At 39.3% G+C, this 25153-nt stretch overlaps 1 protein-coding gene across 4 annotated transcripts in view; it reads right to left on the bottom strand.

Annotated features, from left to right (window-relative positions):
• Positions 1-320: 320 nt before the first annotated feature.
• ctnna1 (catenin (cadherin-associated protein), alpha 1) overlaps positions 321-25153 on the bottom strand; it is an 81944-nt gene continuing 57111 nt past the window's right edge. For 3 of the 4 annotated variants that reach the window (XM_040119444.1, XM_040119443.1, XM_040119441.1), the window contains exons 14-18: positions 22483-22593; positions 20241-20422; positions 14334-14439; positions 3410-3544; positions 321-2274 (exon numbers count right to left, since the gene is read on the bottom strand). In XM_040119444.1, coding sequence (XP_039975378.1) covers positions 1984-2274; positions 3410-3544; positions 14334-14439; positions 20241-20422; positions 22483-22593 — 825 coding nt within the window. In that variant the 3' untranslated portion in view covers positions 321-1983. The remainder of the gene's footprint in view (positions 2275-3409; positions 3545-14333; positions 14440-20240; positions 20423-22482; positions 22594-25153) is intronic. The other variant, XM_040119442.1, reaches the window with a different exon arrangement.

Genomic DNA, 25153 nt, shown 5'->3' with positions numbered 1-25153 from the left:
TGTTTTTGTTTTCTTTTTTAAAGCGAAAATATCCCACAACAGTAGAGCAACCCAATTACAGGAGCATACTGTATATATCCCTGAAGTCAGTAATACAGACTATATGGTTGGCATATATACAAAATATGCCTTAATTATGCAAAGCAACATATTTGGGGGCGTTCTAAAATATTTTAGAGCAAAAACGACTCTCTAGGGCTTTCACTTTCTGAGGACTTAACCTTGTTACAACAACACAAATCTGGTATAATGGCAAAACATAGTATATAAGGAAAGCATGGGTTCAAGGAGAGCCCGGATAAAGAAATGTAAAACAGTAATTTGATTTCAATTGTTTATTAAGATATAAAGCAGGCACATGAATAAAAGAAACGTGTGCACTAATAAGTCAGCTCTCAATAACAAAAAATCCACAGCAAAGTAGTTTGATATCACTCAAAACCAAACTCTAACACAGCAAAAGACAAACTGTGAGGAAAAACGTACTGAAAAACACTCTCGAAATGATCAGTTCTACAGTAAAAAATATCCACCTGTCAAATAACCATACTTGCCCATCCTGCTGTAGTTCACAGATGTCAAACGAGCAAAAAAGAGATTCAGCCCCAAGACCAAAGCAGCAGGATTTCAAAGTCTTGCTGTACACCAATGCAACACTGTGCAGCAGAATGCTATGTATGACTGGAGAACAAGCTGCAGAGAGCGTCCATCCGGCAGTTGTTACCTGAAGTAAAAAGAAAAAATCTTTCTCCTGTTTCAATTTAAAGCTCCAACACCTGGCACTTGTTTCTAGGTTCTCTTTTTATAAAGATTGTGCATGACATAACAAAATCTTGATTAGTGTTTACCTTAAGGACAATTAATACAAACAATAAGGAAAGTTTAAAGTCAGTGAAATCCCCTCCTTTCCTTGCCTTCCTATAAGCTGTGGAGAAAACGTACTGATCCATCAATTTGGACACATTCCTCGACTGTGGAGATGTTTGGTCTCATTGACAGGTAATGAAGTTTGTCGGCTTTGAAGAGTACCGACACATGGTCTACTCATTGTTTAGCCCACTGGGTTCTCCCAGACTCAGAGGTTTGACTGGGTAGATCTGTGTGCCCTTAAGTGTAGGATCAAGCACATGTATCAGTCATGTAGCAAAACAGAAGGCAGAGAAAAGAATACTCTGTCACCTTTGGTTTGCTGCATCATGTGAACATGAAAAAAACATCAAGAAAAAATAATTTGAGATGCTTAAATTATAAAGAAATTGCATTTACCAGTCCAAATGATACAAATCATTAGTTATACAGCACTGAATATCATATTTAAAGTCAGTTAAACTTATCTTACTGTTTATAGTGGCATAACAATGTATAAAGTTAGAAAAATGCAGGCACACATGGAAATATATTGACTTTGGTTCCTTCAAGCTGAACCAAAACATATTTAAATCTTAGCAGTTAGCCCAGCACATCCAGATGAACTACAAATATTGCTTGAGTTAAAATAAGGCAGTTGAGATTTTGCATAGTTGATATTTGCAGTACAGAAGGTATTTTGCCATAATCAAACTTTATAGTGTAAAAACACCAGAGACCCTGTAGTATTAGTATAAAACTGGTTAGAATACAAAATAATCAAAAGCCTCTTGGAATTATTTCTTAATATCTATGAAACCCACTCACTTTCCTTCAAAGAACATGAAAGAAAAAAGGAAAAAAATTTTTTTTAAAAATGCCTTTGTCCAGTTGATTTCCCTCTAACTGTACTTTCCAGATAAAAGACAGTTAATGCTACAGACTAGAGCACATCTGAATTTATGGAATATAAACGAGGCAGTGTAGGAATATAACGAGTCAAACAAACAAGCTGTCTATTCAAAGATAGAACAAATATGTTAAAACATTTTCTTTTTGATAGAATGACAAGCTCAATCTATATATAAACTCACTGGTCAATATTTTGTCTTCTCTTTGAATCAAAAATAGGCGGGTCTAGATGCTATCCATGGCTTTAAACTCGCTCAGAGCCTGCACAGGGTTGACATGTTTCTTGTGAGAGGATCTCTTGACTCTGTTGGTTTGGCCGTCATCCTGCTTCTCTCTCTTCACCAAAGGCTTCTTCTCAGGAGCTTTCATCCTCCAGGAGATAGCTGGCATATTGAGGGCCTCCATGCCTTTGCTCTTCTGGTACTTAGTAGATGCAACATAGGAGGCCTTGACAGTGGACACAACTGTGTTCATCAGGTTCTTGGCAGCCTGAATTAGGGACATGGCGCTGTCCAACTGATTACATGGAAGAGGACATGAGAAAAGAGCAGAGAAACAATTAGCCTTGTAAAATGGTGAAAGCAAAGCTTGATGTTTTTCATTTACATCCTTTTGGGATTCATGCCAAGTGAAAGGAAACTACTCCCATCCTTCTAATGTTGTCCAGTTTTGTTGTACTATAAGCTTTCCAGGGGCAAAACCAAAACTCAAGTGTTTGTACTGAAAAAATTAACGACCTTTCCAAGTTTGTCTGGCATACAAACAGATGTGACAAATTGGAGAGCATGGAAAAAGGTCACACCAATTTAATCTCCACAGTTTAATAGCCCCAGAGAAATCGGTGACACTTGACTGGAAGTTTTGGAAGCACACTCAGTCCTACAGAAAGGAGGGAGGAATTAATCATTTCCTGCACATAGAAGCAATGTGTTTCAATTGGCACCTAAGTGGTTAATTAAGGCTTAAGAGGGTTTGTAAACATTGGCCTTGTACAGTGTTATCTTAAGTAGTAAAAATGTTAAGGAACACTTAGGCAACATTAGTCCTTTCTAGCAGAGAAACCCATTATTTCTGTTACCTGCGTGTTCGATATAAAATATACGCTGCAAATTACAGTACAGCGCAGAGAATTAATCATGAACTCAACACAACCAGCAGCTAATGCCATTAAGCCTTAGTATTTTTAATTTATAAGGGCAGAAAGTAGCAAGTGTGTTCTATTGATTTAATAATCTCTCTAGCTAGGAATTAAATAGTTGTGTTTAAATTCATTGTTTCTCACAAATGATGCAACGTGTGTATCCTTGAGGCTTCAGAAAGAGACTGCATTACCTGCCTCACTTCACATTTTTAGCCTTTTTTGTGAATCTTCTGAAGCCTGCACTGTTTGCACCTTTTTTTTTTTTAAGTATCCTTGCTCTCCTCTTTTATTAGGACGTTGCTACCTTTGAAACTGCAATACTGCCACCAACTCTTATGGCCCTCTGCAGTCATCAAAACAAGCTTAGTGAATAGTTAAGCTTACTTCAAGTTCAATTTAATACCCCATTTCAATTGCTCAACTGTTCTTTAGTCACTCTGGGACCTTAGCATAATGAATATTGTTAAGGGTAGACAATGTGTCCATGATTTTAAGTGATGTTGAACTTACCCCTGACACAACCAGCTCTCCTCCCAAGTTCTGAACCTCAGCCTTGACTTTGCTGCAGATGTTGAGCTGGTGGCAATACAAGGCAATACGCTGCAGGTAGGCCAACAGGTCCTGCTTACAGGCAGAGTCGGGGCACTGCGAGAGAGAAAGACAACATTTGTCAACTAATGTGTACATCAATTAGTGTGTAAGAACAAACAGGTATGTTTATTATAATACTACATGCTTTCAGGTGGTACAATGAATCAATTTTTGTCACTTATTCATTTGCTGCTGCTACTCAATCTGAATATTTATGTGATTCTGCAGACACAATGATCAAGATGAGTTAGAACCAGTGTGACAGGTAAGGTAGACACTCTCATAAGGGATGTGCTCAGAGGCAAAATGACAAATGCACGCCCACAACCTGGTAGACTGATAACTCATCTTCACAAGGTTAAGCGCTATCAAGTCACAGAGAATGCAAATTCTATTAGGAGACGAACATTGCTGTCAATCAATTCATTTTAGGTGGTGGTATTGATCTTGCATGGAGTCTTTTTGGAAACAAAATGATTTGATTTAAAGTGTAAACAGCAGCCCTGCTCATAGTTAAAACATGTTTTCAAAATTGAACCAGTGATAATCACCATCCTAGCTGTCAGCAATCTGGATTCTTGTGACAAAAATGTTTGACAATGTGTGGCAAAACATTTTTTTAGGCCATAGGTTCAAGGTACCAAGTTGAAAATGCCTAACATTTGTTTCCAACAAGGCATAACAATATTGTCAAAAGTCAGCTATGAACACAAAACAACATACATTGCAGGCACAAAAAAAAAAAAAAATCATCAACTTCAAGAAACCCATTAAATCATCATTAAGGCTTCTTGAAAGTGGCAATAGATGTTAGATTTTGCAAACTTTTTGAATTATTTCATTTCATTATAAATAGACTAGGACTCTACCTTGAAACACCATTTCCAATCCCTTTCCTTGTTTTCTAAAGAAGTTCCCTGCCAGCATAGTAATTAGTCCGCAGTACTCTTCTTAGCTGCTCTTCAAGTGAGGGACATAAACACCCTGATGGGGCCCTGACACTTTACATAAGGTCATCAGAGTGACCTGACACAAACAAAAGGTATGTCAGCAATGATCACAACACGGCTAGACTGACTCCGTTACAGATCAGAGGCTGGCAGCTTTTCACATCACCAAACTAACTATACATGTGAAAAGCACTAGGGTAACCATGTGAGTGAGCAGGTGTTTGACTGTCTGACGGACGAGTCCTTTGGCAGCTGTTAATTCTGAGTACAGGGAAAAGGTGAAAGGGAGGTAATAGCAGCCAATATTTTAGTTGACAGAATCTCTATAGGATGTAGCTGGCAAGGTCAGTGCTGTAGAACTTAAGTATGCAGTGTGATTCCATGCGTCCAGATGAAATGAAGAGGCATTTTGTCTGTCTATAGGTGAGCAAATGAGACAAAGTGGAGTTCCTAGTTTTTTCATTTCTCAATAATGGCCATTACCACCATTAAAGTGCACTAATCCACAGATGGTGAGGAAATCCCTGTTTTCTTTTCTCTTTGCAAACGGAGGAAAAGGAAACATATTTGGGATCGTAATTTTTTGGACACTTCAAACACACCAGGACTTATGATGTGTCTAATCCCGCTGAGCGCGTCAGTATCCCTGGTGGGATTGTAGAGCGCTCTGCTGAATATAGTGCACTCATTCCCAGACATACAGCCATGCATGCATGCATTTACACACCACCCCAGCCAGCACAACCATGCTTATTCATAAACAGAGTACATCAGACCGTGGGAGACTACAGTTGAAAAAGGACACACACAAATTTATCAGTAACACATCCTTTCACCATACTCAATAAACCCACTCTATCTATACACATAAACACAAATTAAAAGGTAACACAAACAAACAACTAAACCCATTACAATTATGTCTTTCCTTACTGAGAGCTCTATAGATGTACTGCAACATTATTAATAAAATGATCCTTACTACCAATACCATTCACTCCTGATTAATAGAAGGATAAGCTAAATAAGAGAGGAGGTAAATGTAAGACTTGGGATTCCATTAAAGAAAAGTACGCAAGAGGTGATGAGGGGAAAGGGAGCTGGAGGGGATGATCATCATACAGGAGAGGACTAATACATGGATGAGAGACTAGAGAAAATGGGAGAGGGAGTGGAGTGGAAAAAATAGGAGGAAAGAACCAAAGAAAAATAAGTAGTTGGAGAAAAGACGAGGATGAAGAGTGAGCCAGAGGGAGAACAGTATGGAGGAGTAAATAAGGGGGAGAAATCCAACTGGGGAAAAGGGACACAGACAGGAGGATTCAGCTGTAGTTGGAAGGGGGTATAAGTAAGTAACAGAGTGTGGGTGTATGTGTGTGTGTCTGTGTGTGTGTGTGTGTGTGTGTGTGTGTGTGTGTGTGTGTGTGTGTGTGTGTGTGAGAGAGGATGCACACATGCAATAGCAAAGACCTGGGATGAGGCTGAATGCAGCAGCCATGATAATGAGGGCTTGGGGAAGTATTCAGACGGCTGAGAGCAGGGCACTGTGAAAGCATCACTTGTGCTCATACTCAGCTCAGCTGCTGGCTTCACTCAGCACTCAGGAAGCTCTGTAAGGCTGCTCTGACTGTGACATACATAAGTTGCACAGAGAAGAGATAACAACACCTTGGATGTTTGGTAATGCAAACAAAAGCCCTGTGTGTGATTAACTTGAGGGGTGTTAACAAATTGTGTCACAATTTAACTGTTTCAGAGGCTGAAGTACCTCGGTGACTAGAAATCATAGGTATCAGTAAGTAACTCACATTTCACCAATAAACCATTTAGGTCCCTTCTTTTATACTTGAAGGTATGAATTATTAATAGTGCAAATGATAATTAATAAATTGGGGAATGTAATATAAGTATATGTTCAACTTTTATGTTAATGTATGTGCAGGTTGTGTAAACACCATAACCCAGCAGTTATGCTGAAAATCACATTGTGAACACCCCTCCAGTTAATCCCACATGGGGCTTTACTATTTAAACAATTCTTTGCCATTCCAAAAATTGGTTGTGTGAAAAACAAAGGGACCATCATTCTTGCTCTCACTGAGCGATTCTCTCCTCTGATAGTTACTTCAACCATTAGAGTCGAGTTTTTTTCGTCTTGTCTCTGTAAAATGTCCCTCAAGCCTGATGATATAGCCTTTTTCCACATGCTGTGTGGCCAGTTATGGACTGGAACAGTTAACCTTGCTGGGTCAGCTACTACTGAGAGACGGCAAAGCAGGAAGAGGAGCACAAGAGACTTCCTCACACAACTCCGGATACCTTTTCAAGGCAAACTAATAGAAAAGGTGAGTCACCATCGTACAAAAAGGAGCCAGGAGTACAGGTAGAAATGTCACCGATTCTTGTATAGTTGTTCTTGTCCCTCCACTGGTGGCTTTAAGTGCCTTACCGGAAAAATAAGGGTGAAACATAAAAGCTGTGTCAAAGGGTAGTAGATCATCATTTTAATTAGCTTAATTTCTTAGTTTTAATTTTGTCAGCTATTTTTACATTTTAGTCTTGGTCTTGAGATAAAAAAAAAAGTCCACGTTAGTTTTAGTCATATGTAGTCAACCTCACGCTTTTTATTCCTAGTCAATTTTTAGCCGACTAAAATTCTGGACATTTTAGTCTTGTCTTAGTCAAAAGAAAAAACATTTTACTCTAGTTTTAGCCGACAAAAACATTTGACATTTTACTCAAGACCATGAAAGAGCATTTAGTCAAACTTCAGCAAACTGCGTTCAAGTAAGATTTCACCCAAATGATTTTAACAATCAAGTCTTTAAAGATGCAACAACATTAACAAATCCAATGCAATCTCACTCTTGCAATATGAGTCCCTCAGAAAGTAGCCAGAAAAAAAGAAAACATTTCACAATCGAAAAGAACATTGTACAACAGCCCTGTAAAAATTTTACCCTTAAAATGTTCAGTTTTGTCAGGAGTGTGCCTGAAAGGTTTTTATTTTATTTTAATTTTGTAGGCCTTACTTGGGAGTCTTGTAGTCATGTTCTTTTCCTTTCACTGTATGGGATCCAATCTCCTACAGCCATAGCATTTAAGTGCATAGCTGGGTCCAGTCTAGAACTGTTGGCAGTGTGTTCACGGGTGCGAAGAATTGCCAGGAAGATGATTTGAGCGTGAAAGAAGATAAATGTGCAGTGCAGCCATTGAATGTAGGACATTTAGATTATGTAATTGTTTGAAAAAACACTATGTAATTTTGTCTACTTTTTTCCGTCAACGAAAATACGGGGATATAAGTTTTTTTTTTTTTTTTTTTTTAAACTACATTTTAGTCTCCCCTCTTATTGTCAACAATATTGCATGTTGATATAGTCAGTGTTTAATGTCAGTGATGTCTTGTCATCGTAGTTTTAATTAACGAAATTGACACTAATTCTCTTAATCCCTTAAGTACCAATGCCGTACATGATAACTATTCAATATTCATGAAGGTCTCACTTTTTAAGTGTGCGGATAGCTCTTCCTTGATTTTGCATTCCTTTGCTTTTAAGCTGTTGCTCTAGTAAAGGTTCAGAGCACAGTGTAAACAATAGCACAACTCCACAAAATAAAAGGAAATGAGGCAGTGAAAATGACAGAGCAGGATGTTGAACAATAGGATCTCACTGTGCTACGTGTGTCCATGATATAAATGATGATCGGGAAGGTCAGGTCCAATCATTGGAAATGCCACGCAGTTCCACTGAATTCCATTATACAGACCAGAGACAGAGGCAGAGCCACTGTGCTTCTGCCGCCCAACACTGACCTTTCAGGACGCATCACCCAGAGGAAATGCCAATTTCCAATATTTACTGACACAGCAGCATTCTAATGTGCCTCTGTCAGCAACCTGTTGGGAAGTGCCATGGGGCGGTGAACAGAGGGGGTATTTTCTGATATATTTTTGATGAAATTGATACTTAACACTGTTCAAAAATCTCAGTGAAGCATTTTTGAGTAGTTTCATTGGTTGGTGTCTTGGTTTGAGGGACTTTGCCTTTATCCTCTAGACTTTAGCCTGGTTATCGGAGACCCAGAGAATGTAAAGCTAGCTAAGCAACTTAAAAATGACAACTTATATATTAGACAATTTTTTTCTTTTATTTCACCTGTTTCATTAAGCTTATTTTTAATTGAGCTGAGAAACTTCACTGAAAAAGGAAAACAGACAGTGTCAATTCTAAAAGGTATACTGATAACTATGCCTCAATCCTAGGGGTGAGGGTGTGGACATTTGTGTGTCTGTGTGTGTGGTAGAGGGTTGTGGATAATTAACTGTGCCTAACCTGAGAGAGGACCTTCAGGACAACAAGCCTTTTATCGGTCATTACATCTCAAAACTGCCACGGGGGTTGCAGTGACGCAGTGTTCTGTGTACCATTGGGAAAAATAGTGTGACTGAGATCAATGGCAAAGTTTAAGGAGATACAAGGAACAAATCACTGGAAAGACCTTTCTGTTACTTTAGTCAGGAACTGAAGTAGGATATAGGGCTATGCAGGGTTAGGAAATTATCAATTCCAAGCTATCATCCATAGACACTTCTAGATAAATACAGTGTTACATAAAAACTGTTCAATATATTAAATGGAATTTAAAACTTGTGAAAACAGTGGCGGTGGATTAAATGGTGAAAGTGACTGAAAAGTGAAGATATAAGCGAGGGAGTCAAAGGCACTGAGGAAAGTGAATTTATGAAAGAGAAAGTCAGAGTTTTACAGCTGGATAAATCCTTGAGCGGACTTCCTAGTCATAAGACCTCTGATGTAGTTGAGTATGTTTTTGAGTGTGTTTTCTGTGTACGACTTAGTTATTGGAATTTACATTTATAATGTGCTGTACATTAGATTCCGACCATCTGTGCTGATTATATTACTGTTGATGGCTAAATATAAATCTGCCATGGGCTACCAATGTCAATCAAGATCCATATCAAACAGAATGATGATAGCCAGATCTCCTCTGCTCACTGCTTCTGCTAAAAAGATGCTCCATATTTGCATGGGGCCAATTCGATCACACTGGCACTCGGGAATGTCAATGTGACATTGAAGCAGACAGAGTCTGGGTATGACAGGAGAAAATCAAGTTGGGGGCAAGCCAAAAAGACCGACTTCAGAGGTAACCACAGGGACCAATTAAATAGCTCTCATCAATTTTTAATGTTCATGCTGCACCTGTCAGTCAGGGATTTCACTGTAGTACTTGTTAGCAAAACTGATAACACAGCTGCTACAGAATAGATAAGTACAAACAGCCATGTTGAAACTCAAGCCATTTTCACATATGGATTCCAGACAATGTCCATAGAATCATGTTCGGACATTGTCCAGAGTTGCTCTTTCACACATGCAGCACACTACTGGATTTCCAGTAAGTGTGAACACGTCTTGCAACCGTCCGTGCGAGATGTGTTCACACCTACTGGAAATACCCTGTTTGGTTTAGGCGGGGAGTGGCACCTGGGTAGAGCGTGCAGGAGGCAGGATAGTAACGTCATCAACGCGCCCCCACGCTCGCTGTGAATTCTCCAAACAATTACCTAGTCTATTTACACATCAGCTCATTCAGACATTACATGGACTTTGTTCTAGGGAGCCAGTAGGGTAAAGTCCGTTGAATGTCTGGCTTAACTGATTTGAACATCTGCGTTCACGCATACAGTTCCTCTGGGTCTACAAAAGTTCAGGGTTGCAGTGCATGTGTGAAAGCAGCTATAGTCATCCATTTCTTTCCTGAAGTATCAAACGTCTGTCCACAGGTAAGGAACCAATGATTTTCTACAGCTATCTCAAAATGGTGTTTGGCTGTTCTTTCCATGCTTCTTCTAATGAATTCCCCATCTCTAGGCGCTGTTTGGTTACAAAATGTGGTTCTTTCAAGGCAAAACTTCAGTATAAACAAGAAAAACATTAAAATACTGAATTATCAAGGGTAAATGCCTCTCAAAAAAAATTCATTGGGTGTTTACAAATTTTCTCAACCAGCAAACAAGGTGGGCATCACTTGGTTAGGCTGAACTGCAGTTGGCTGAGGGCTGACCCTTGAACTGCTGAGCTGAGAATTTGTGGGCTCTCTGGGTGATTTTGCTTCTCAACTGCAGTAGGTAATTTACAACCCTGTCTGCTGTAAAGCGTCTAGGGCCAGAGCTGGGATTATACTGTGACCAGCAACAGAGCCCATGGATCACCATAAATCTCCACTGATTGAATGCAAATTGGAAAAGTACACTGTGTATGTCAGTATACATCATGAGAATAAAACTTGCACAAAAAACACACAGCAAGCGCATGCCCATTCTCTAAATATGCTAGCCTTATTTTATGTGCTAATGTTTGTATGTGTACATGCAAGTGTTTATGTATTGAACAGGCAAGCAGCAGAAATTTATGGGCTACATAGTGGCTAACACATTTGCATTATAAATCTCAATTACATAGCATTATTTGTTTACCAGCCGGCTCAGATGGAATTCTCATAAGGTGCCCTGCAGAGGAGGGTCATAAATTCTTAATAAACTGCAGTGCAGACCTTTGCATGGCACTGACCTAAATCCTGCAGCTCATCTCTGCACTACACTCATTTTGTTAAATTTTAATAAGGCTCTATTACACATATTTAACTCTTTTTCAAAAACCCCAAACTAGACCGTGTCCACCTGCATATTTCTGTTGAACACAATATGCACATAGCAAAACATACCTTGACACAGTCTTGCGAAGGAAAATGCAGGGTAAGAAGCTTTGTTATCAGTCTCGGACCATCTGCCAATGTGTTTAATATGAGGAATAAACCCCTCATAGGCCCTCCAGGCCAGAGGCACAGAGCGCAAGTAATTAATATGCCTAGGTTAATGAGCAGTCCCAGCATTGCCTTTGCTCCTCTGACGCTCTGTCAGTATTTGTGCATCTTGGTGACTCACTAACTACAGCTGCTGGAGTATGTGGACTACCCCAACATGCCATGCTTTTGCTTGAGGTGGGCCTTTGGCATCTCCTGCTTTGTTAGAGATACAGCCCTAAATATAAACCCCTTGTGTAAATAAATAAATTTTGTAAAAAACTGCCACCTGGCAATTACACCACTAATTAAAAAGCGAAAAACTCTTAATGGATTCATCTCTCAGGAGGGAGGTTCCTCTCTCCACACAAATGTACTGTCCCGTCCTCCTACCTCTCCTATCTTTCCATCATGATCCTCCCTTCTACCCTATGTCCATCCCTAGGAGCTCTGGCTGATGTATTACGGGTGAGTGTCACCTGGTCTGCTAGTGTTTTGGTCTCTGCTGAGAGACCAAGGCTCGGGGGGCCAGCTGGATGGGTTCAGAGGCTGGAGGGGTCCTCACTCTTGGCAAAGACTCCTGTTCCAACAGCCAACGCTCTTCATTTATTCATACTTTGAGTGCTTCAAACCCCAAAATCCCTTAATGGTGTACACAGACAAACATACACATAGGCATTAAAAAGATAAAGAAATAGGTACCTACAAATAGTTGAGGATGGATGAATAAAAAAAAGTCACCCAAATCTCACACATCCATACACATGTGCCTACAAAGACACAGGCCAGTCAACAGACGTGTTCATATGTAGGCATACATACACACAAACACATACACACGCTCACACACCCACACAGATGCCCATCTGTTTTCTTTGGGGGGTTGCACTGTTTTCATTAAAATGAATAAGCATCTTCAAAAGCGTCAGTGAGGCATAAAAAAGTCACTTTCCAGAACGGCTTATTCCCTGTTCAGATGATTTGGATGCAATTAGGTCAGTACAGGTAAGACTTTTACTTTGTGTTAGATGTGCACCTGTAATATGAAGGATCTGAGGGCACCCTAAATAAAATATAATACGTGAAGGAAGAGGAGACCAGCAGCTCATTTTGTCAGACTATGAGAGTGAGATCTCTGCTGAAAGCTAAATGCAGATGTTTCTAGCATGTGTTGGCATAATTGAAATGCCTGGTTGAGCAGAAAATCATACAAAAGTAATCTATTTATCTCTTATACCTCTTTGAATCTAAACAAAATTTATGGAGAAGTGTTTTATGAGCATGGAGTTGTTGTTTTTTTTGGCCACTGTCGGTACATGTGGAATATATTTCACATGTGCCCCAGCAGCCCTAACACATCTCTTTTCATTACGCAAACAGCCAGTTGAAAAAAGCCATGACATAAAACTACATGATCGTTAAATCAATTATTAAGCACTGCCTTGTGTAGGACACCCTTGACTGTTCAGAGACAAATATTTAATTATGGTACAAAATACATTCTAACAGATTTAATAAAGAGTGATGCAAAGGATTTAAATCTAATCCTGAAACACTGACTGGAATGAACACATTATTGAACAGACTTTATGCTGTAACAATGTTTTAACAACATGGTATCAGTAGAGATATCAAGAAAAACAAGAGGAGAATAAAGACTGAAGAAGCCTCCAACGTTATCGAAATTGAAATCTTATAGCAAACATCTTATGTCGGTGTGTGCCTTCCTGAGTGACTGTGTGCTTGGACACAACTGGGAGAAACCCTCACCTGGTAAATCTCAACCACAGAAGCAAGCACTGTTTTTACTGGAGAAGACCATGTCTTCTTGAAAACATCACAACTAAACTCTTCCCTGATTTAACAACAAAATGTATACATATTGCAGACACAGTGGCAATAAGTCTCTGCCTAAGAGATGGCATATAAATAAGTTGGGGGATAAATCATGTACAGTGTCTCCCTGAGGAGTGGTACAGTGTAAGTATTTAAGTGAAATATGAGGCCATGGATAATTGAATGTGTGTTTCCCTATGTCAAGGACCATAGTGTCTGGGGTAAGGGATAGATGTGGAGAGATGATGGAATCGGGAATTGGGGAGTGGGGGAAGGAGGGATGAGAGAGTGGGAGGGAGTGTTTGATCCTGAAAGAAATTGGTAAAGACTGGTAAGGGGTGTCTCATGAATAACAAAAATCATAGCAGTTGTTAACATCTCAAGGGCTTTGCTTTGCAGGCCTTTTACTTGGATTTGTGCAAATGAGAAAAAATTAAATAAAAAGTATTTGTGCAAAAAGAAATTTTATGTACTGAATGTTGTTTTGTTATTATTTTTTGTAGAAATGGCTTAAAGTAACAGGAGCACAGTACATTCCAAAAGAAAAGTTTGCCGCCTATTCTGAGCCTTTAAATCCGGCTTACATGCAGTGCTGTTAAACACAGTATTAAAAAAAAAAAAACAAAAAAAAACAGGAGGGGCTATCAAGATGCAATCAGTATGAAAGGTTTTTTGCTTTTTCAAACTTTGTGAGTACTACAGCATGCAGCAATGTCAGTTCCTTCTACAACACAGGAGCTGAGAACGAGCTGTGCATTTGGATAATGAAAAACTTTACTCAACTCAGTGGTGTCAACTTGTGCACTGTAGTAACAACAGGAGTAGCATTAATGAAGTATGTACCCCAAACTTCTAACACAGCAATCACAAATAGGTCATATTAATGAAGTTAATTTTATACTGGAGCAGGATTTACAAAGGACATTCAGTAAATTATTGTGAGGTTTCACATTTAACAAAATTTTTAATGTATTCCCCCTGCCTGAAACACGTAATTTTGCAATAGTTTGACTTATGTCAAAGTTTGTGCAACAATTTTTCTATATGAGAAAGTGAGTAACTTCCCTTTATTTGTCCATTGTGTTGCTTCACTTGTTGCTAATTCATCAGGCTCTGACAGTGTCGTTGTGGCAGATTGCTACAATACTAATTATATATTGGGGTTGCAGCCACAAAGGTGTAGTTTACATCAAACCCTTGGGGACGGAGGTTCATTAACGACTTACATGGTCAGCGATGGTGCGGCCCAGCTTGTCCATTCTTGATCCTGCCTCGGCAATTTTCTTGGCAGCGCTGATGACATCAGAAGTATTCTTCAGTGGCCCTTTCCCCCTGGGGAGAAAAGCGAAACACATCGGTTATTGTTTCTGATCTACTGCAGCCTCATTCAATATGCAGGAGCAGCACCTCAGTCATGGAGCGGCTGTGTGTTTTAGAAGGTTGTTTTTCGGTTAGAGGCAGGTATGGATAGAGTAGCATGACTTAGGGGAATAGTTCAAGGAAACATCAAAGAAATACTGTACATGTGTATGCTGATACACAGATGATTCCAAACACACAAAACATTAACGGCACCATATTGTTCAGTCAGAGCTGGAATTTTTATAACCCATTAAATGCAGAGAGGCATCCTTCAATCTCAGGGCTAGGGCTAGAATGGGATCATAGCGCTGTACTATCACAGTCTTTTTGTTGCTCTCCTCTTACAAAATAGGGTATTTTATTGGTAATCTGCTGTTAAGAAACTGGCAGCACAATCATAGTCAGGAATTCTGGTGGAAAGCCTGATTCAAAAGGCCATCGTATTATACCGGTCACCATACGTTTTTTCTCCCAGCAGAAATTCTCAATCTATTTGGCTCCCTTTTACTCAAGCAGCTTTGAAGGGTTTATTAGGAGGCTAAGAAGCAAATCGGACTGTTTTCATGTCTATTGGCAGAGAAATATTGGTCGCCCCCAAAAACACTACACACACCAGTTCTTCATTTGCATGGTCATTTTCATCCAGATATGGGAAAGAAAAGAGAGAGAATTGAAAGTAGAGAGATGAGATTACAATTAAATTTAAAAGGCACTGGTAATTGTCCTAACATACTACATCCATCCTTGACCCTTCTTGAGCCAAACAAAGCCAGCCCCAACATGGGTCAGACCAGCCCTGACCTGACCCACTGAAAAGCTTGTCGGCCTTTTTTCCATTTTTTCTGCCCCCACAAGGGACTCTGGGACACAGTTGGCAAGAGGCACAAATTGGATTCAAAGCTGCTCTCTCCAGGCTAAAAAATGAGCCATCCAACCCAGAACAGATGGAATTTTTTGTTCTGTTCTCTCGCTTCCTCTTCCCTCCCCTCCCATCTCCAGTCCTTCCCCTCTTCTTTCTGTCCCTCTACTGCTCTGCTGTAAAGCAAGTCAGGGTCCTAGTGGAAGAGGCCACGCATCAGCGCACATACTGGAAGCTCTCTCGGGACAAGTCAACCCTTGGAGACAGAGCTGGAGGCACTGTGATGGGTTCTGTGATTAAAAGGCAGCATGGAGTGTTTTTAATATTGTTGCTAGTATAATGCTGTAGTTTGCCCCAATAAAAAAAAAAAAACATCACATCACAGTGCTTAAATACAGCCACCACTGATTCTCCCTAACCACTGATTTCTTCCCTACAAATATCCCTTGCTTAAGCCCTAAGAAATAAAGGCTAGATGCTATATTTTCTTAACATTTCCAGTTCTGTCCTCATGGCCAAATGACAACTGGGAAAAGTACAAATGACAATGAAATGTCATCGAAAGGGTGCTCCACATTATCAAAAGCAGCACTGTGGAAATATACATCCATCGAACTCAATGCTTCTGGCTACTGAAGAAGATCAATATAAGGCCATGAAAATAGTAAGGAGAACTCCTGACAAGAGGAAACTCTTGTAAGACTTTCATATTGGATTTATACATGAAGAAGGGGCTGGGGACTTCAGGTCTGGTGACAGCTGCAGGCTCAGATGGGTGTAAGCCACATTGGACCGAGCACTCCACAGCAAAGAAAGCTCTAAGACAGGTGGCCCCCAAATATGTTGCATGTTTCCAAGCCACAGATGCCTTATTCATGAGAGCCGCCATAAAGCCATAAGCAATGCAGGAGTCAACAAGAATCTCTCTCACACACTGTAGATTGTCAGGAGAGGTCCAGATCAATTACCTCATACAGCATTAACCTTGGCAGGGCTTTGTGCCAACTCAAGGTTGATGGGGCAATAATTTGGGCGCAGGCTGAATTAGCCACTTACTGACCTTCCATGTGCTACTGCTGCATCTGAGAGTGAGGGCATAGTATGAAGATATATTCAGCCCAACAAACATCCATGTGTGTTCTGTTAGACACACACATGGATGTTTGTGGATATACAGAGTGCAATCCAAAGTCTGAGTATGTCACATAAGAAAAGTTGTGGTATTAGCCTGTAAATTAAACTCTCAGAGTAACTGCACTGTTAACGGACACATAAGCTATTCCCAAAGTTTTCTCTTACAAACTCAATTTCAAATGGCAATAACCAAGCATAGGGTATATAACTTATTTGAAAACTGAATTCTGGCCATATTGGCATCACTAAGGTCAAAGACATTGAAGCTTGACTAAAAATACTCTGAGTTCATATCTAGTACAGAGAGTTATGTACCTTGGCAGCTAATGGTAAATTTTACAACAATTAAACCAATATTGTTTTTAAAAGGTGTTAAAAACCTGAGCAAAAAAAAGCAAGCTTCCTTCAGAATTCTACATTTGTATGCATTTAATGAATTGTGAAAAAATTTAAAGCACAAATACTGTAAGTAACTTATGAATTGCCATTTTAGTTAGGTTTCTAAAATGAAAATTCAGATATACTCAGATCACATGTGCATGTGAATTTAGTAGAACCACATAAATATTGCACATAAACTGAGGATGTCACATGGTTGTAGTTGCTAGGTGACAGTGGTTAGCTATGGTGCATAACTTCTGATACACATTTAATTTGGAAAACCTTCGCTGTTGGTGAGATGTAACCATGGAACTGCATTTCTAATTTAAAACATCTTGTTTTTCAAGCCGATTTAGAGCCGGGTGTATTATTAAATCCTAGATGAAATATGCAGGGGATAAGAGGCTTGGAATTTTTTATAGTCCAAAATCCAGCCACTGCCTATAAAAATGTCCCTTCAGGCATCCAATAGAACACAATATTTATCTTCTTGCATCACTCACATGGAAGCTACTGTAAAGTAGTCCACAGGTTATCATTCTCTTGAGCCTAACTGGCTAATGAATAAACGTTGTGATTTAGTGCTCATGATTGTTAGTTACAGACTGAGAGGTAAGCAACTACATTTTAGAGAAAACAGCACCTATGTTTGCACGAACCCCATATTTTTTTATGTCATAATATAAACTGCCATAATCTGACCAAAGACAGTGCTTCAAATCTCGCTACTCAAAACTATTGCATTAACCATTTAGGAATTACTGCCATTTTTTTTTTTAGGCTAAAAAGTAATTGGTCAAACCAACATAATTATAAATTTAAGGATTATTTTCAATAAATCCTTTACGGTCAATGACTGCCTGAAGTCTGGAACCCATGGAAATCACCAAATGCTGAGTTTCCTCCCTTCAGTTGCTTTGCCAGACCTTTACTGCAGCTGCCTTCAGTGCTTGTTTGTGGGTCTTTCTGCCCTCAGTTTTGTCGGCAGGAAGTGAAAGCATGCTCAGTTGGGTTGAGGCCAGGTAACTGACTTGGCAATTGTGGAATATTCCATTTCTTTGCCTTGAAAAGCCTTTGGGTTGCTTTCGCAGTATGCTTTGGGTCATTATCCATCTGTTCTATGAAGCATCGTTCTTATCAGTTTTGGAGCATTTGGCTGAATCTGAGCAGCTGTTTTAATGGGGTTTCTGGCAAAGTCTAGTCTAGCCTTTCTGTTCTTGAGTGTTACCACTGGTTTGCACCTTGTGGTAAACCCTCTGTATTTACATTCATGAAGGCTGTCTTGATTGCAGACTGACAATGATATGCCTGCCTCCTCAAGAGTGTTTTTGCCCTGGCTAGATGTTGTGAAGAGGTTTTCTTCGCCAAGGAATGAATTCTGTGATCATCCACTTTAGTTGTCTTCTATGGTCTTCCATGCCTTTTGGTGTTGCTGAGTTTACAATGCATTCATTCTTTTTAAGAACGCATCAAATTGTTGAGTTGGCCACTCCTAAAGTTTCTGCCATCTGTCTGATAGGTTTTTGTTTTGTTTTTTCAGCCTAATGACTGTCTCCTTCATTTGCATCAACTTGTCTTTGGACTGCATATTGAGTGTTCCCATCAACAGCTACCAAATGCAAATTCAACAGTTGGTATCAAGTCCAGACCATTTATCACCTTAATTTGTCATGAAATAATAAAGGAACAGGCCACACCCTGGCTATGAAACTGATTGTCAGTCAACTGTCCAATTACTTTTAAGCCTCTGAAAATGAAGGACTATATATAAAAATTACTGTAATTCATAAAAGGTTAATCTGATATTTTTGTTCAGCCCCCTTGAATTACAGCTGAAAGTCTACACTTCGTTCACATCTTAATCACTTCGTTTAATGTCCATCATGTTTGTGTACAGAGGCAAAATTACGAAAGTTGTTTCACCGTCCAAATAATTATGTACCTGACTGTACATACATGGGGCAAGTTGTAGTAGGAAGCACAGCTATGGCAAATGAAATTATGACAACTTAAGGTGTTGTGGTATTCGAACATACAGTGCACTTACATAGACATGGTTCATGCTTCTGTAACCAGTTTCTTTTTTTTTTTTTCTTTATACAAGAGTCTGTGAGAGGTTGAGAGAGTCTAAGCACTGTGCATTGCTAAAAGCACCAGCGGTTCATTACACTTCTCTAACGACACAATGGGGGTTTACAGTACTAGTATATTAAAAAATGAAAATTATAAAAAAAAATGTACAATCTTCAAGTTATAATGTCTGTTCTATCCTGTTGTTTTTCTTAAAGGTTTACCAACAGTTCTTAGGAAAAAAAACATCAGAAATCACTACATAGGTACTGTCTGGGTAAAAGAATCAATTAACTTTGGAGTGACAAGCCTTTGTTTTCATTTTGGTGGTGGTGATACCCTTTTGTTTAAATCTGGATCACAGATTTTGCTTGCAATGTTATAAAGACCTATGTGACGTTGATTAAATTCCCTACATTTTTCACCTCTCTCAAGTAGTTGCTTACACTGGAAATATTTGCCAAATAACAGATGTTCTGCAGAAATCGATACTTGGGAAGTATGAGCCAAGTTTGTAAGTTTTCAGTAAAAACCCACAGCTTGTAAGCACAGAATCTTCCAGACACGCACTGTTTTTAGTTGAGGCAGATTTTGAAGCCATATTTACTGCAAAGATGTTTCATACTATTCCACATATCGTGATTCCGGAGATTTTTTGTGTTTAAAAATCATTTCCCTACTATCTTTATTGTCTCAACAAATAACTGACAAGGGAGAATATGGCCACCCTGCAGTAGGTCTGCGTTTAAGACTGACAGTGCACACCAAGCTTTATTCATGAACCAGAGAGAGGGAGATTTGACGCACTGCTTATGGTTGTGCATATTAAGATTAGGGAAGGATGGAAAAATAATCAAGAGAAAATCCTACCTACAGTGCTGCTTAAGGAAAATGAAGAGCATTGATGCATGAATAGTGGTGTTAAACTGGGTGCACAGCATTGTCCCGATATGGGCAACTGCTGGGAAACAAATGTAGGCTTATTGGGTGATGTTGGGTGTATTTGACACAGGCTTAACTTAAACACACATTCTGGCTTGGAGGCATTTTGCTTCAATCGTACAACTACTGGAATATTAATGTGAGGAGAAGTTAAAATGGCCCTGTGAATTAAGAAAGCACTACAAAGACAAATACAGACTGCAAATTCTGACTGTCATCAATCATCAATCAAAGGGATTATTTAAAATGTGCAGCCATACTACAAAACCATTCATTCAGAAGCATTCTGGATCCAGAAAAATATCTTCAATTACAAAATGGGCCATCATTTGTTAGGGAAGAAAAATGGCTCCGGGTGTGAGCCAAGCTGTTAGTCCAAACTCACCTGGTGAAGTCTGTCATCTCCATCATGATCATGCACATCTGCTTAGCCAACACAATGATGTCATTGCCGCTGTCATCCCACTTGGATACCTCAGCATCCAACTTGCTCTTTTCTTCCTGGAAGCTAGCCACCTGTTCTGCAATTTTTGCCTTCTGCTCCTGGGGCAACTGGGCCATGATAGCCTGAAGGAGGAATTATGGAAAGCATAGAGAGTTAGTACGCTAGGCCTCAACATAATGTTACTGAGGCCATTTCTGTATCTCCAGAGCATTATGTTTTATATCAACCCTAACTGGTTGATATAAAAGAGTTTTCTTGACAGGCAAGAGCATGAACTACTGTGGTACTAGAGTATCCCTGACCACTTTATTAAGTACACCTATACAATCTAATGCTCATCTAATGTTCAGTTTTTAGAGGTGTCAATTAAACTAAATGTTTATTACTGAAGTCTTCATTAGTGGTAGTTTTGTACTGGACTGCATTATATTGAAATGTGTTTCAAATACATTTAAATGACAATGAAATGTCATCGAAAGGGTGCTCCACATTATCAAAAGCAGCACTGTTGGAAATATACATCCATCGAACTCAATGCTTCTGGCTACTGAAGAAGATCAATATAAGGGCATTTGTTTAGCGGTACTTAATATCATGTGCAAATGCGTTTATCACCATTTCTATCCATCCTCTTGGGCTGAATTGTTAAAGGGCAGTTTCCAAACAGGCAATCGCATTCAATGAATAAGCTTGTGAGGACGAAGTGGGCAGACACTTAAGAGCAGGAAATCGAATATCATTCCAAGATCGTTCATTCCATTACTGGTAAATAGGACTCCCTCTCTAGAGTCACCTAAGCCTCAGTAAAGCTCTCCAGGGAAGTGCGGAGATGGAAAAACCCCTACCTAAGAAAAAAGTCAGATAATCTTTGATGAACAAAACAATAGGCATGGAAATGTACTGATGGATCACTCCACCATTAGAGATTTTTAAGATTAAATCACTATCTAAACTTGCTGTTATGTGAGAGCCTAAAAGGGACAAAAGCGGTTTGTCAAGGGGGTAGATACAACCACAGACACAATGGAAATGCTGCCCTATCAAGTTGACTACTGTATTGTATAACCACTCAAAACAAAAGGACAGAGAGTAGCAATCCCAGCACACAAGCCTGGATTCACACTTTATTTCACCTCTCCTATGAAGAGGGCAAACAACAGCAGACTTATTATCTGAGTCTTTTCAGATAGCTTACTGAGTGCTTGAAAATTCTGTCCTGAGCATTCAACTACCAACACAAATTCATTTGTTAAGACTAGGACTTGATATCTGAAAAACAGATGGCATGGATAACTGAAATAATTCTAAAATATTGCAAAAGATCAATTCATTGTTTTTACCCTTGTATGGCTACTCAAGAGTCATAAGGCCTGAAGCCTATCACAGCATGAATTACACAGAGGGAAGGAAAACATCATACAAAAATCACCAGTCTGTTATAGGACTAGAGGATGAAGTATACTTCTACCTAAAGACTTCTTTGGTGTTGAACTCACTTGACAAGCAGGTCTTTGAATTGTGGGTAGCACCTAATTCACTACAAAAAATGAGACCCTGTTGTATGAGTTGTAAAACGAATAGCTTTTTACAAATACTTGGGTCACATTGTCTATGGTGGTGTCATACTAGTTGTGCATAACCCATTAACAGTAAGTATGAGGGTGGGGTATTTTGACAGAACAACAGTGGCTGGGACATTAACATGAGAATACTGTTACAAAGTCCCATAAGTAAATCTGCATTGTAACAAATAAAAGTATTTATGTACCGCTATTTTCTCTCATTTTCTTCTGATTATGCAGTATTCTTAAATGTATTTCACTGTACCAAGTGGTTACATGTTTCCTCTAATGCATTTATCAAAACTGCACATTAATTCAATCAAGTTAGGACGCAATATTCAACTCAACAACTGAAGCATATAACACAAGCTTGGAAGTCAATATTTACCAACTTCAAGTATGCCTCTGTTCTGTGGGGCACCAGTGAATGCAATCTCCTATATGGAAATATTACTTATATGATTGTGTGTAATTTCCATGTGTCCATATATATGTTTTTCTTTTGCACATATCTCCCATTTCTCTCAAGGTATTATTCATGTCATTTGACAACTAATAATCTTAGAGGCAGGAGATCGGACTCTGTCTGTAAATACTACAAGAAACAATGTACAACTTACCCGTGCACTCTGGCCAGCAATAAGCTGATCATCCTCTGTCTGCACACTGGTCCTGCTGCGAACATCAAAGTCCTCAGTCTCAAAGTCGGAGTCGTCCAACTCCTCTGGAGTCTGTAATGGGACAACAGAGAAGGAGACAGGAGCAAAGGAAGGGCAAAGGAGGAGATAGATCAAAAGAGCCAAATGTACAGGGTGGGGGGAAGCAACAAGAGAAAGGATAGAAAAAAGGAGAATGGGTTAAGAAAAAGTTAGTTGAGAGTGGAGAACATAAAATAATATAATATTGGCATACTACAGCCTTTTGAGCACTATTAAAAATCCAACAGGCTTACTATCTATGAAAAATGCCTTTGCACTGCCAGCCAGGGCGGCATCAGAAAAATGTCTTCTTCACAAAAGCTTGGTACAAGAAACTGTATCCTCTAAATGAATTTGTAAATCAAGTGTAATGTGCTGCCTGTATATTTTGAGAGGGAAAAGGAAGGTATGAACTGCTATGAAACATATTGGGAGCAAAGCTCTTCAGAGTTCCATCTGTCGCTGCTATCTGTAGAAAGGCGAGTGAGGCGTGAGTTGTGTTCTAGAGTGTTGCTACTTAATCTCTGATTCTACCAACTATTTTCCCATAAATATTAATATTCAAAAGAATTTCTATCTCAACAGGTCATGCTTACGGCAAAATACACTACTGACTGACAGAAAAATGTATTTGGTGGTGATATGGGCACAGGGAAGATAATGTGCACAGATAAAGGTGCATTATCACACCTGTGTGCCACTACTTGCGCTTATCCAGCTGTCTCAATACCTCCCTTCTGTAATGGATTTGGAGCCCTCACATCTAAAAATAGCTGAAGGTCTCTGAACAACCTTATACTGCTTTATAGAATGAAGAGATGCTCTTGTTCTCAAGGGAATAGGGGTATGGTTTCAGATACAAAGATTTAGTGACTCATAGGCATCTCTTTTAGCCCAGACAATGCTGTTCAGTGGGGCAGAGATATCACCTGCTGTGGCCTGTGCGAAAGATAACCTGTGAATGTGGGAGGCTCAGAAATGATAGCTCATGGTGAGCACCCAATGGGAAATTACTGCAGAGAAGCAACAACTACAGCCTGCACTTTAATAAAACACGGGGTTTAGACAATGTAGTACTGCTGTCACAGTAAATTAAATGTTAATGCTATTTTTCATGCTGTGGCAAAATACATTAATCAATATTTAATTTTGTAATGTCCAGCACCTCCAGTGTGTCTGATAGCTATAATGCTCAGTTTCACCTGTATCACCTCTAAGGCATATATGACCAGATGGTATCAGAAGTGTGATAAATAAGAGAAGACAGGGACAGAGTTAAAATTACAGTATTGTGACAATTTTAGAAAGTATGCCTTAGTCTTATGTAGTATTCTGTCTGTTGCTGTAGATATGGACAGGACAGTCCAAAGGTAAAACCCCCCATTGTTATTCTTTTTTTGAAATTCTATTTGTTGCCAATGTGAGTAGTGCAGATTTTTTTTTTTTTTGGACACAGCCAGCAAAATTACCTTAGGCTGTGACACACTGCTGAAATCATAAGGTAACGACAGCTGCCCCCTGTATCTCGCTTCCAGGAGCTCCCTGGCTTTGAGACAGTTTGATGTCTGGGAGGCATATTCTCTGGTGTGGCTGTTAGTAGGGAGAGGGTTCTGTCCACCTGTTAAAAATCTGAGGGACGTCCAGCAGACTGCCTGTGCACCACTTACAGAGGTTAAAGACTTGTCTATCTTTAGTAGCCCTCACCACACACTTGTCTGTTCTGATTTAAGAGTAGGCCACTGTGCAGCGCATGCATGTGAGGGTTTATAGAAAGATGGCTAGAGAGCGTATGCTTGTGCATGTGTGGACATGCCCCCTAGAGAAGTTGTGTCATAGTCTTCTCAAGCTGATTTGGAATATTTCATATTTCTTTGGATTCAGAGCTGAACATTCCTAGTTTCACATGTAAACTGTGCCATTGACAGACAGTTCGGCCAAGCAATGGGTTCTTCTAGATAGGAATACATTTATTTTTTTTTAAATATATATACATTTCTCTAACCTCATTCCAAACAATAATAAAGAGTATTATTAAAGAAGCTGCTTTGTAGATGCCGCTAAAAATTCAATAACTATTTACAGCTGAATAAATCAGCTGAAAAATCACCACAGAACCTGTTATGATTACCTCTCACACCTGATCAAGAAATCCTGGCAAACCCAGGGGATCTAGATAATTTTTCTTTTTAGATAATGGATGACGTCTGAGTTCAATCTCATCGCTATCTCCTGCACTCAGTTAATGGCAGACTGATGGATTATTTATAAATGAGAAAGATTTTTCATAAATCCTTTTTTTTTTTTTTTTTATAAAAACACACATGCACACCTACACACACCAGGTTGAGTTCAGCCCGCCCCACATGCCCATTATTAACAATTTAATCAATCCTGTTAACAATAGGGAAGCTGGGGCAGATGGAAATTGAATGTAGTTCTCAGACTCGCAGTCCAACTAAAGAATGCTAATTATAACCTCCATCTTAAATCAATTACTTATTGTAATGCTAATACTGCATAATGGTCCCTCTCTTATTTGTTTTTTTTCTATGCCTGTACAGCATTATTAATGAGAGCCCAGACACAGATTGGA

The sequence above is a fragment of the Xiphias gladius genome, chromosome 23 (genome assembly GCF_016859285.1).
Source record: "Xiphias gladius isolate SHS-SW01 ecotype Sanya breed wild chromosome 23, ASM1685928v1, whole genome shotgun sequence".
NCBI lineage: Eukaryota > Metazoa > Chordata > Actinopteri > Istiophoriformes > Xiphiidae > Xiphias > Xiphias gladius.
The sequence above is the reverse complement of the archived record's forward strand: the minus strand, read 5'-3'. Positions and strand labels throughout refer to the sequence as shown.